Source organism: Crocodylus siamensis, chromosome 11 (assembly GCF_052110815.1).
Source record: "Crocodylus siamensis isolate JL-2025a chromosome 11, ASM5211081v1, whole genome shotgun sequence".
NCBI lineage: Eukaryota > Metazoa > Chordata > Crocodylia > Crocodylidae > Crocodylus > Crocodylus siamensis.
This window is the reverse complement of record NC_143405.1, coordinates 52,458,012-52,472,270: the sequence shown is the minus strand read 5'-3', so window position 1 is coordinate 52,472,270 and position 14,259 is coordinate 52,458,012. Positions and strand designations below refer to the sequence as shown.

Sequence of the window (14,259 nt, the reverse complement as noted above, 5' to 3'; positions counted from 1 at the left end):
TCACAGAATAGGTTAGTCGCAAGTCTGGGAAGAAAACCCAGGAGGCCTAACTGTCCGTGCAGTATCTTAAGGCATGTGTAGTATAGACGAAACAGGAGCCCTAAACTGAAGTGGTGGGTTTTAAAAAACACCACTTCAATTTAGGGCTGATTAAACCCCCGTACCATACACACCCTGCTGACTTATCTGCCTCTCCAGTAGGGAGGGGAGGGCGAGCTGCCGGCATGCAGAGCGGTCTCTGGGCTGCAGTGGGGGGCTGGTGCTTCCCTCCGCGGCAGTGGCGCACCTGCCCGCAGGCGCCCGGCTGGAGCGGTCCCAGGGGGCACTGCAGCCGTGGAGGGAAGCACCAGGCCCCCGCACAGCTCAGACAGGCAGGCAGGCTCCAGGGAGGGGGAAAAACCCAGATCAGGCTCTCCGCGTTTCTTGGGTGGATCAGGCTGCTGCCAGCCTGCATGCAGAGCCATGGAGCTGCACGGAGCCTGGTGCTTCACTCCGGGGCTGCAGGGGCAGCAAACTAAAACTCCGCAAAGGAGTTTTAGTTTGCTGTGTCCCAAGTCATTTAAGGCACATTATGCTGCCGACTTTCCTACAGCGGCTGGAATTAACGTGTAATACGACGCCGAGGTGTGCAAACACCGACACCATTAAAGCAGTTCAAAAGCATTTAGCCCGCCTTAAAGTGTCATGCACACACGCCTCTCGTTTCATCTACACACGGCCTTAGCCGTCAGGTAAGAAGAGTCGGCCGCAGTTTAAAACAAGCCAATCGTAATGTCCCTCAGATGAAGGGCCCAGACCCAGCAGCTGCTTCTAACCCTATTCCTTCAAGACACTGCTTTGAAATTCTTATCATGGCAGGGAAAATATTCTGCTTTCCTGTTGATGTGCTCCAGCTATGAGGGTCTATGCATGTGTGCGTGTGGGTGCATTTAGATATGTACATTCTTTTTCGATATATATATTTAAATGCATCCAGACACACACACCTTTTGTTCCTTCCTTATGGGGCTTGTGCTCTCTGACATATTTGCAACACCCAGCAATTTTTGGTTCAAATGTAAATAAATCACTTTGCTTGGGGATTTTTAGCAGTATCATTTTGATTGTCACTGCTGCTTCCCTACTTACTTGATTGTGCATTGCTTGAGCCTCTGACAAATCTCAGTGTCATCAGCCAAGTTTTCTAGTGACCAAACAACTCGGCACACTAAAGTGCAACTTTACTGCCAGATGAGCTCATTTACTTATTAGCAGGTTCTTGAGTCCTTTTCCTTTTCCCAGTCTATGTGCTCATCATCGTAGCTACCAGATGCAGAAAAAATTCAGCAAGTTTGGTGGATTCCATAAGGGTGCAGAATCGTACTGTGCTACCACTAAATCCCAAAACAGTCCTCAGCTGACAGCCACTAAGTCCTTTACAACTGTTTCTCAAAAACCCCCAGCGAGGTAAGTAGTGTGATCCCTATTTTATATGCAGCTAAAGGGATTAATTTGGGTCACATAACAAATCAGTGACAAAGCTAAGGAAAGAACCCAGGAGTCCTAGTATAACTATGCATTTCTTTTGAGAAACTTGTACAAGGACACTCTTTAAACCAAAGTCTAAATGATAGGGTTTTTTAACCTTTCTCCTGCACACCATGGAACAAAACTCATTTGATACAAAATCAGGGAGAACCACGTTGCTGCAATTCCATGGTGACTCTGATTACGTCTTACATTTCTCATTAAAATCAAAAGCCCTAAGAGCACTCTCCACTTTCTGTAAGAGCAGCTGAGACCCTGGCTTTAACCAGAGAGACAGACAGACAACTCTTTAGCAGACAGGCTGTGTTACAGAACTTACAATTTTGCTAAGGTGCGGATAACGTGAGATGTGTCATGGCTGGGCCTAATAAATGACATTCACCCATCTGGGTTTTTTTCCTCTGAATGCTGCTAAATTAGAAGCTCCAGTGTTCTGATGGCTCAGATTTGCATACAAGTCATAAAACTCCAAATGGCAATTTGCACTTGATAGGAACTGCATGTAGGAGCCCTTCTATAACCCCTATTATGTGCCAGAAAGACAACCCGTTACATCGTTAATCACCACTCCTGGGTGATGGAGGGTGGAGCAGCTGGAAGCATTATCATAACTGCAATACATCAAGCCTGCTGTGATTCCATGCAAGAACGCCCGTCCACTCATAAGCCACCTCCAGAAAAGCAAAAATCAATCCCTATTTTAAAATACCTCTGCTCATTCTGCTCCCTTCACTCAAGAGTTTATTCCCATATGGCTCTGGTCATCTACTTCTCAAACACAATTCAGCCCTGGGTAAGGGGCTACACACCACCCATGATCCACATAACCTCTTCAACATAAGATGGATACTCTCCATGCTGAATCTCTATGGTGGGGGGGGAAGAACTTCACTTTTCCTGCGTGAGTTCATAGTGCAGAAAGCAGTGCTGCGTGCCATTAAAATGTTTGCTTCCACCTTGTATGTGCCACAGTTGCATTTAATTGGTGGACAGGCTGATTCCTATATATGCATGCCCATGTGTGTGTATATACACGTGTGTGCAAACGTACATGCTTGAGACTAAAATCTAAAAGACACAGGTCTAGCTTTTTTAGATCCAGGATTTCTTCAGAACAAAAGCTGGTGTTGTTATTACATGTATAAGGATTTAAAATGCAACTTTAATACCGCACTGAAAAATATGCTACTCTAAATTCTCCTCTGTAGTGAACATACAAGTACTACTAGTACTGAGCAGGTATGAAAAAAACAGTGTTTCTTTTCTTGGCCCTTCGTGATACAGACAATGGGGTCTCTTTATTCTAAGACAGACATCCTCCCTTCCAATGTGCTTCCACGATACACATTGGATTTGTCCAAAGTTTGTTCAAATAAACTGCTCTCCTCTTGGGGGTTTGAAATTAGGACACCCATGTTCAGCTCACACACCCAGAACAATACTTTGCTTTCTTTGGTGAATGGAAAATATAATTAAGAGAATTTAGCTATACATAGTCAAGGATGCTGTAGTCAAAGTTCCCTGAAGGGATTCTTGGAGTGAGGAAGAGAAACCATCTGCCGGCTCCAATGGAAGTGTCAGCAAGGAAATAAAGTTGGGAGGAATAACATAAGCAGCCAGAGCCAAACTGGTATCGGCAGCTCTCCAGGAAACCAAAGTCTCTCAACTCCAGGAGAACATTGAGGGGGGGAATACAGAAACCCAAGAGGAAAATCAGGCAGACATCACTATGCCCTTCTGTTCATATGTTTCCATTTTCAAATGTTTGTTTTATTTTGTTTTAACCTAAGTAAACATGGCCAAGAACAATAAGAGAGAATCCAAAATTATCCTAAATACAATTTTAACATAAATTCTAATCTTGAACTCCCCAGTGGCCTTGCATCAAAACTTCTCTTTCAATTACTGATTGGAACAAGAAATCAGAGTTAGAGGACTAATTAAGAACGATAAACACCCCAGTATTGTTCTTTAAATAAAGCATTTAGGTGACATCTAATCCAAGACAAAAACTCTACAAAGAACTGCTGTGTTATTGATATTTATAGATTACTGTTATTTATATGATCACTGCAGTAACTTAAGCCAGTGAAAAATAATTTGCAGGAAGACATTCTTTATGGTGGGAACTGCAAAACTATGGGGATGCCTCCAAAGGAGGAGATGAAAGCCCTAATTTTTGAGGAGTTTTGGTTGTAGCCATGTTGGTCTAAGGACATTGACAGGCAAGGTTCTTCGAGAAGATGTGATATCTTCTGTTAGATGAATTGAGTAGTTGCAAAGAACATTTTTTCCAACTACTCAGTTGGTCTAATAAAAGATATCACATCTACCCAAAGAACCTTGCCTACCTAATTTTGAATCACTTAAAAGTAGACTGTATAATGCACTAGCAAACATATATGGCCTGATTCTGAGGTTACAACTTTGCTTGTTTTCAAGAACAGGGATTGCAATAAGGTTATTCACAGTAGTAAGTACTAGGGAACAAATCCTATTCCACCTGTTAGGCACCTACATGGACATAAATGCCATTCTATTCCACCCTGTGAAGTCCCTGAGAAACTATTAAAATGTGCACTTTTGTAGTGTGCCATCACCTTAGCCTAGGTCAAAAATACAGGTCACTTTGTTACTGCACTAATGGGTTTTCAAGGGACTGGGTGGAAGAGGATCACACATTTTGGAAGAATAAGACCTGAGCTGAGAACCTGAGTTCAGAAAAGCACTTCTGTACACATGCTTAACTTGAACACACATCTGCTCACCTCTCCCTGACTTCAGCTCCAGTTCAGCACACACTCAAGTGTTCTCCCAGACAGGCGTAAACCCAATCATAAGCATTTGCAATACTAAGCCTATGAATAAAAGCACTTGAGAAGTCCACGGGAATTCTTTCTGGGACTTAATAAGGACAAAATGAATTCTCCATCTGAAGTTTCCATGGTAAAGATCCCTCAGCAATTATGGATTTTCAGGTTTCTCTTTCAAGCCATTTTAATCAACCAAGCTGCTCTCCTGTACGACATAGGCCAAAGAAGCAGACTGCATCTCAGTAGACATGTCTACACAAGACGTGTACTGCGTATTAGCCTAATAACTGTGCAGTAGCGTGGCGGTTAAAAATCATGCTAAAAGCCTATTGCAGTGTCATTAGGCTAATGTGCAGTAAACATCACAAAATAATCCTGTGCTGGTGCTACTGCACAGTAACTCTAGTTACTGCACATTTAGCTAGTACTTTATTAAGCAAGTAATAAACTAAACGTGCAGTATCTCAGGCACATTAATGAACGTGTAGACGCTCCCAGTATCAGTGCAAGCATTCACCTCCAGTTTTAAATTTAAAAAAGGCTTGCCTAGATTTAGTTCAAACTTTTAACAGAATACGCTCCACCTTTTGATCTTCCTGGGTGATCTGGTAGGTGACAGTCCACCTCAACTTTGAAGGTTCATAGACCAACCAATACACTACTTAAGCTGCTCCTTAAATGATGTAGAACATCTTTTTTCAAACCTTGTGCCAAGAGATAAATTCCACCTTAAAAAATGTTGGCCTTTCTAAAGATCTGTATGCTAGGATGATGCCATATTTCAGCCGTTTCAAATAAGGCCATCATCACAGCGTGTAGAGAGATGCCAACCTAAGCAAATATATTTCTCTGAAATTTCTACCAAAGACATAACTCTGGTGCACTGAAGCCACAATTTTGACTCTGACAGAATTATGTGATAGGCAGAAGTGTGGAAGTAATATATAGCTTGAAGGTTTAGGGCCTGAATCACAACATTAAGATTTGGATCCATATCCAGACATCTCTGTTTTGAGGGTTTTGCATCTTGGTGGGCTAGTTCATGCCCTATTCGAGTGTACACATATCAGCAGCTGCAAACCCCTTCCCTCCACACCAATCATTATTTTTCAGATGCTGGAGAAGGAGATTTAAACATAGACTAAAAACAACTTTGTTTTCATGTGGCCTCCCTGAAACTTGATGGAGGCCAACTCCCATACAATGAAACCTCAATTTTTATTCATACACGCTTGCACTATCTTTGGGAAGTCAGTCCTACACATGTACAGCTGGGGAAAAATAGCAACAATGCTAATATCCATAGAAGACCCCTCCAGCCTCCAGGTAGGCAGATTTCAAAATGCCACCCACTTCCCCTTTGCTACCAGAGCGCACCCCAGGGCCAGTTCCACTGCTAAACAATGCTGAGGCCTTGGCTGCTCCTTTGCCAACAGAGAGGGGCAGCTGTACGGAGGGAATAATCACTTACATCAATGAGGTCAGACACGTCATGGATGTAGTATTTGCTGACGGCTGCATTTGTCGCTGCCAGGTTCAGCAGGTAGTCGTTCCTTGCTTTAGTGCACTTCAGCTTGTTTTCAGAATATTTGGCTTGCCTCTGAGAAAAGAGAACACATAAATAAGACATTCAGGAGTTCACGTTCCCTCTTACTGCAGGTCCCCAACAGTGTGCTGTTGTTGCACAGTAACACCCTATGGTATCGCATAGGATGCAGCAGGCATCTTTCCCGGTACGGCGGGTGATTCTATCTGAACACGCCTAGTCCATTCAGCAGCACAGTAAGTGCATTTTACTTGGCTGTACACGATGCATTCAGAGCACAGCTGCTGCCCTGCTATCTGTACATTCATGGAAGGTTTGACATACATCAAGATCAAGGGGTCAAATTCAACTCACCGTTACACTGATGTGTACCTGGACTTACTCCAGGATTTATGCAGATGTATCTGAAAACAGAATGCTACTCAAGGGCCCAAGCTGAAAAATTCAGAATGAAACCCAGAACCCAAAGCCCCTATGCATTTGGATCCAGGGCAGTTGTTCCCAAAAGGTCTCTAATTAAGGCTGCATGTCAGTGGTTGCACGCCTCGGTGGCATACTGCGCATTAATTCCAGCCGCCGTAGGAAATTCAGCAGTGTAATGTGCCTTAAGTGACTTGGGGCGCAGCAAGCTAAAACAAAAGAGATTTGTGCTCTGTCATAGTCTAGCAACAAACACAGGTCAGTGAATCAGCATGTAACAACCCATTTCTGAGCCACTGGAGCTACTTTTCCTTCTCAAAAAAAAAAAATGTCAGAGCAAACGCTGCAATAAAAAATGTTTGGTGACTCTGTCAAATTAAACCATGAGGATTTGGTAGGGTTGAGCCAAAAGGTTAACTTGTGGGAAAAGACTGCTTATTGTACCAGAGCTCCAGATCACTCTTCCCACTAGCTCAGCAATGAGTGTAAGGAGGTAGAAACACTGTTATATGTCCCCTGAAGGCTTTTTTCTTCAAGTCTCTGACCTAGTGAATGCTGCAATATCTATTGCTTGTTGGTAAAATAAGGAATTTCAGAAAACAAAACGAAGCAGTCAACGCAGAGCAGCCAGACCACAATCCTTCCCTGCCTGATGACCTCTGGGCTCATGTGATAAAGGCTGCTTGTGACAAATGAGATTTATTGGTTTGCTTCCTCCCTTAGCAGCTGACAAAGTCTCTCAGAAGCCACTAACCACAGTCTAAATAGCTCCTGTACAAGGATTTCATTTGCTCTAGCTGGCTGGTTCAGCCTTTTTGTTGCATTTGTTTTCAAAGTCATGGCTCTTTAGAGAACCTTCCAAATACCTCTTTCAACTCTTCCTCTGCTAAGAGCCACAGTGGCTACCCAATTGCTGGCCACATCTTTCCCTCTCCCCACCAATCTCCCCCCACTGTACGGCCCTCCTCTGTGTCCCCCCGGCCCAATTCCCGCTAACAAGTGGCAGCCTGACTCCAAATTCAGTCCTTGCTTCCTGCTGACTTTGGCGTATCTTCATGACTAACAGGCAGTCAAGAGACTTTTTTATGGCATCCACAGACTGCTCTCATTGATACTTCTGCTGAGATATACATGAGCGCAAAGCGAGGGGGAGACAGCTTCCCCCATCCCTTCAAAAGGCAACAGAAATGGCTGCATGCAAGTGGTGAATGAAAGAGCTGAAACCCTCACCACCACAGGATTTCTGCCACACTTCTAGACTGAAGCAAGACAGTCGGCATCCAGCGATCCCCCACACCCAGACTTGACAACTGCACAAGGAGACTCATTATTCCTCCCACCCACCTTTTCCTTCATCTTCTCAATCTTCTTGACAGAGCTCCGGCGCTGAGGCCTGTCCTCGTGCCTCAGCAGGTTCACGCTGATGTCCCCTGACTTGTTGAACTGCTTCTCCTCCTGCTTCTCTGCTTCCTTCAGCTTGCTCTCAGCACTGATGCTCTCTGCGTGGTACATGTGATAGGTTTTCATCACCTGGAGAAACAGATGCAAATAAATCTCCCACAGTTAAAAAAAAAAAAAAAAAAAAAGCAGCCACAAAAGGAGTATTTATGCAAGGTCCTGATTCAACAGCTGTGGACAGCATGGTCCTCAGCTATTCTATGGCTGTTAAAGCCACTAGAGGAAAATAGAGAGACTTCAAAGTGGCCAGGAGGAGACTTCTGCATACATCACGCATCCTTCCAGCCAGAGCAGAGCTTGTATAAGAAGCTTGCCTTTTAAATCCCCAGCAGAGGATGGATTCAAGGGAATAGCCATCGCACCTTGCAATCCAGCTTTCCTTTGCTACACCGCATCCACAAGGAAAGCAGGATGCCACTTACACCGCTCCATGGTGATGGACAGACAGCTCTTGTACAGTCCAATGTCATAGTTTCATAGTTTGTAGGGTCGGAAGGGCAAGCGCAAAGGCAACACAAAGTCACCTTTACTCCAACCCCTCTCTCCCCAAGTAAACGATGTTCAAACCCTCTAGCCAAAGAAGCAGATACAGCTTGGAAACATAAGGCAAACATCCTGCCAATGGGCCTCATCTCTAACCTGGGGGGCTGTTGTATCTAAGTGAAGAGACAGTTTTGCTTTCCATGGCCCACCCTATCAGGCCCACCCTAACTGCTGCCACAAGAGTGGTCAAAACGGGACATCCAGTACACTCAGCGCAAGACTGTGACGATCAGTTTGTAACCCACAAGGAAAAACACATCTGCACAAGGAACACAAAGAAAAATACATCTGCTCCTCTCTCTTTATGCCTTTAGTCACATTGTCCCCTTTCATCATCTCCCTCCAAGATGCGGATGTTTTACTTCACATCACCTTGACAAGGGTAGAGATGCTTGACTTGTCTCTGCGGAGAACAACTGCATGTTAGCTGCCCCGAAATGCCTGTCAATGAGACTGTGAAATGCAGCTGATCACTAAGAACTGGAACGAAGCTTTGTATGCTGCTCAGCTGCAAAGGGAGGAGTGAAGTGGAGTGACAATCTTGGGGTAATCTCTCCTGGTGCTTTCCTTTTAAAAGGAGCATGGATGGGTGTAGGGACAGGGACAACATTTGGCTGCAGCAGGTAGAATACCAGTATCACGGCCCTTTGCTCTATCTCCTTGCATCCTGTTTCGCAAGTTCAGAACCCAATCCCCGGCTGATTTAAATTAATGCAAGGCCACTGAAATCAACGGTGCTCTACTGAGGTGCTCCAGCAGAGGAACCAACCACAGCTCATGTACTAAATCTTATCTGCTAAGTGTTTTACTGGGCATCTTTTGAATAAGGGGGGGAAAGCAAAGAACCAGAAGGTAAAAGATGGTTAACTCACAGCTGCTGGTCTGTGTTTATAGAGACCTTTGTAATGGTCTGACTGCACAGACAGCAGCTTCCCCTCCCCACCCCTTCAGCAATGTTAAGGAACATACATTTGCAAGGAGTTTCCTTCTGAGCTGCTGAACCCTGGCAAAATATGTAGCAGAGTGACAGCTTTGGCCTAAAGCGTGCCTTTTTATAAACCCAGCTCTTCACGTGGCTGCTGGGATCTGAACGCAATCCTAAGGGACATGTGCTGAAGTTGATCCTGACTTTTGAGCTCCACCGTGGCCTTGGGCCTTGCTTTTGGTCCTCCCTAACCATCCACCGCTGCAAGGCTGTGAAGTAAATATGTCATTTGCTTTTCAGCCATCAGGTTCACTTCAGCACAGAAGACATGGCAGGGGATATTTTGAGCTACATGGATGCTACAGACCAGAACAGTTTGAGATCTGAGGCTGGGCCCTCCTTCCTTGAGCCAAGCTGTAGGAGCACCTCTCCACAGGAGCTCGAGAAGGCGCAGGTTCCGGAGCAATGCAGCAGGAAGGGGGAGAGCTGCTCCCTGGCATCACCTCCCATCCACTCCACCCAAAAACAGCTGTCTAAGGAGGCTTCCAACTGCAGCACTACAGGGGAGGTCCAGAAGTGCAGTCTGCAGCACTGCAAGCCACACACTCTGTACATACTAATTTGCAGCACAGCAGGGGGTTTTCAAAAAACAGCCCACAGCAAAAAAAAGTGGGGCAGTGCATGTGGCAGTAGTGTACACCAAACAAAACCAGAGCCTAGCTGGCTGGAGCCACACGCCAACCATCAGCCAGGCTCCATGCACCTGAATCGCTGCTGCTGCAGCCCTAGGAGGCCCCCAGGACAGGCTGCTGGGGCCAGCCCAGATGCTGGCACCAGCCTCCTGCATCCCATCCAGGTCAACCTGCCACGTGCCAGGGTGCGTGTGCACAGGCATTCCCCACGGACAAGGAGCAGCGGCACAACCATCTACCGCTGTTATCTGTCCTCAAGGAAACGCACGTGTGCTCATCTGGACAGGCCCCATGAGTCTATTTTCTCCGCTTATCCTTACCTCACATGCAGCAAAAGCCATCTAGACAGCAATCTGGCCCATAACAATGATGTTTGGCCAATCAACATCTATACAGTCCTGACCATTTCTGTTGTTCTCTGTAATAGCCAAAGACAACCAACTCTTTAAACTGAACCTTTCCTACAACACCAACGCTCCTTTAAAATCCTACTCTACCATACAACCAACTCTTTTCAAGAAAAATGCTATGACGTTAAAGGGAGAAGGCTGGCATCTTCAATGTGGGCAGAAAGAACATGAACTGAAGGAGAAGCTTTTGTTGGAACAAGATGTAAATCAAGTGCTGGCAATCAGAGCCTCCTGACAAAATTAAAGGAAAAAAGAGTTCAGCTCAATTGATATCCTCTTAATTTAGTGTTAAAGTGGTCAAAAGGTCTTTTTAAGTTTCAACCGATCATCAGAGCCACAGAAGTTTTCTAAACCGTCAGAGAAAAGGATGATCCTGGGATTCACCCATGGACCTTGGAGTTAGAAGAACTTGCACCGACTCCCAAAGAGTCAGGATTTCGTCTCAGGCCACCATTCCTAGCTCTGCCATTGATTCCAGTATAACTTTGGACACATCATTTAGTCTCCCAGTGCCAGCTCTGAAGCTGAGTATTAAAAGAACCCAATTGTGGTTTGGGGCAGTAGCTACAAAGAACAATACCATTTCAGAGGGGGGAAAAAATAGCACACTCAAAGGAGCACGAAACCACAAAAAGGAAAAAAAAAAAAACAGAATAAAAACAAAACAACTTTGCACAAACCCCAGCAAACAAAACACAGAGTTTTCCGCAGCTGCGGTTGTCAGAAAAAACCTTGAGTGTTTAGCTTGGAAGACGTTAGGCTCAAACATATGACCTTTCTTCCAGCCAAGCGTAAACGTAGCCTCTAAATGAGCTCCAAATGCCTTATCAAAGTCTCCCAGAAACGTGCCGTCTCTGTGATTTATAATTCCAGAAGAATGGGAGGAGTAGCAAGCAGAGTCTTGAGCCCCTTTCGACCCTGTGTTATTTCACAAAGCCTATAACTCAATAGGGATTTCGACCACATGCGTTTGCAACTGCAACTTCCTAATGACAAAACCACAGAATCCACACAAAGCAGACACCTTTTGTGCTATACAACATAGGGAAAATAAAAGCCATGGGAGCTTTATCTCAGCCTTTCCTCCTCGCTCTACCCCACAGTCCTCCCCTACTTGTTGTGGGGCACACAGAGGAATACCTAAATAAAACGAGCCCTGTACTTTGGCCCAGAAGTGACAGTCACATGACAGATTTTCCTTGCACCAAGAGAAACCCAAACACAACTGCATTGTACTACCGTAACAGAAGAGCTTAACCATAAAACGACAGCCCGGGCTGTAATGTAAGTACCACCGGGTTTTGTCAGGAGGCTGGGACATAATCATTTAACCTAGTTACACCTGTGCCCAATCAACAACTTTCCAAACAAGTATTTATTAACTATGTTTGTTCATCAATACAGGCTGTGCCGCTCAACGGTGACCCCCATCTAACGCCCGCTGGAGTCTTTCTACTGACCTCAGCTTGGGCGGAGAACGCAGAAACATCATGCAAGCCCCAGGAAGCCCCGTGCGATGGAGCCAGCAGGCCCCGTGCCCCTGCTGGCCCAGGTTCCCCACTCCTGCCATCCCATCCCGGTCAGGACCATCCTGCAAGCGAGGGTGGGAGTGCAGCACGCACTGTCCCCATGGGACTGAGTGGGGCTCAGCCCCATACAAGCACAGCAGGGACAGCCCAGGGCCAGGCCAGATACAGTGAATTGGCAGGCACCTGCCAGAGGGCCAGATGAAATCACCTAGTGGGTTGGATGTTATTGCGGGACCTCTGGCACGGCTTTACGAGCACTCATGATGCTCGGACAATGTGCCAGATGACTGGAAAAGGGCCAATGTGGTCCCCATCTTCAAAAAAGGGAGGAAAGAGGACCCAGGTAACTACAGCCCCATCAGTCTTACCTCGGTCCGGGGAAAGCTCTCTGAGAGAATTATCCCGGCGCATGTCCACAAGGAGCCAGCAAGGGAGACTATGCTCAGGGGCAACCAACATGGGTTCATTACGGGCAGGTCTTGCCAGACCAACCTGGTGACCTTTTATGACCAGGTCACCAAATCCTTAGATGCAGGTGTCGCGGTGGACGTAGTCTTTCTGGACTTTAGGAAGGCCTTCAACACATTCCCTCACCTCATTCTCATAAAAAAGGCTAGGAGATTGTGGTGTCGACACCTACACAGTCAGATGGGTCACCAACTGGCTGGAGGACTGCATCCAGAGAGTGGTGGTGGATGGGTCTTATTCGACCTGGAGGGATGTGGGCAGTGGGGTCCCCCACGGCTCGGTCCTCGGGCCCGCACTGTTCAACATCTTCATCAGTGACTTGGATGAGGGGGTAAAAAGCACCCTGTTCAAATTTGCTGATGACACCAAGATGTGGGGGGATGTGGGCATGCTAGAAGGGAGGAATAGGCTGCAATCAGACCTAGACAGGTTACAGGGGTGGGCGGATAAGAAAGATGGGATTCAACACTGACAAGTGCAAGGTGCTGCACCTGGGGAGGAAGAGCCAGCACCATACCTACAGGCTGGGGAACTCCCTTCTTATCAGGGCAGAGGCCGAAAAGGATCTTGGAGTCATCATTGATGCCAAGATGAACATGGGCTGACAGTGTGGGGATGCAGTCAGGAAGGCCAACCGCACCTTGTCGTGCATCCACACATGCATCTCGAGCAGGTCCAGGGAGGTGATCCTCCCCCTCTATGCGGCACCGGTCAGGCCACAGCTGGAGTACTGCGTCCAGTTCTGGGTGCTGCACTTCAGGAGGGATGTGGACAACATGGAGAGGGTCCAGAGGAGGCCACTCGCATGATCGGGGGCAGCAGGGCAGGCCCTACGAGGAGAGGCTACGGGACCTGAACCTGTTCAGCCTCCACAAGAGAAGGCTGAGGGGGGATCTTGTGGCCTGTTACAAACTAGTCAGGGGGGACCAGCAGGCACAGGGGGAGTCCCTGTTCCCGCAAGCACTACAGGAGCGACTAGAAACAAAGGACACAAACTAGTGGAGGGTAGATTCAGGCTAAACATTAGGAAGTGCTACTTCACTGTCAGGGCGGCTAGGGTCTGGAACCAACTTCCAAGAGAAGTGCGCTGGCTCCTACCCTGGGGGTCTTTAAAAGAAGGCTAGATGAACAGCTGGCCAGGGTCATTTGACCCAGTACCCTTTCCTGCCATGGCAGGAGGTCGGACTTGGTGATCTGCTCAGGTCCCTTCCGACCCTACCAACTATGAAACTATGAAACTATGCATCTGGCCAGCAGACTGCATTTTGCCCACCACTGCATTATTCCAAAATTCTCATCGCACACCAAGGAGCTCTTCATAAGCACGCTGGTGTGCCATGGCACACCGGTTAAAAAGCATTACTTAAGGGCACCATAGGAAGTCTCCAACTCCCACTGCCCAGCCTCCCCCATCAGGCTTGCTAACTGCCACAACTATTTTCTTGAAGCAGGGTCTTTTTTCTCCCTCACCATAATTTACTCTCACGTGCTCCTGAAACAGCATCAGATACTGTCCGATAGCAACAGATGAAGTGAGCTGCGGTTCACAGAAGACTATGCATCTCTCAGTCAGTTAATCCATAAAGTGTACCTCTACCCCACCTGAAGTGATGACTGATTATTGAGAGGAAGCCAATCAAGAAGAAGAAAACCAGGGATTGCTAGAAAAGTACCTGGCTTTTCACATCAATGCTCCCAGCCAGGACTGACCACACATGAAACTCCCTTCGATGCTGCATAAGAGTTAACATGAACATCACTTTATAGCATTATTCTTTCCAGACTGCTAATGTTCATATTGCTGAAACCACTGCTATTATAAGTTTGCTGCACAGGCAATTTTTCCCACTATCTCTCATCTGAGGCTGTGCAGTCCAGACAAAAAGATCAGCTAAGGTTTAAAAGTCCCACAGTTTCCTTAATGCTCT

At 46.5% G+C, this 14,259-nt stretch overlaps 1 protein-coding gene across 6 annotated transcripts in view; it reads right to left on the bottom strand.

The window, feature by feature from the left end:
• SRGAP3 (SLIT-ROBO Rho GTPase activating protein 3) overlaps positions 1–14,259 on the bottom strand; it is a 210,931-nt gene that overhangs the window by 49,546 nt on the left and 147,126 nt on the right. For all 6 annotated transcript variants that reach the window (XM_090023057.1, XM_090023059.1, XM_090023058.1 and 3 more), the window contains exons 5-6: positions 7,651–7,836; positions 5,812–5,940 (exon numbers count right to left, since the gene is read on the bottom strand). In XM_090023057.1, coding sequence (XP_089879183.1) covers positions 5,812–5,940; positions 7,651–7,836 — 315 coding nt within the window. The remainder of the gene's footprint in view (positions 1–5,811; positions 5,941–7,650; positions 7,837–14,259) is intronic.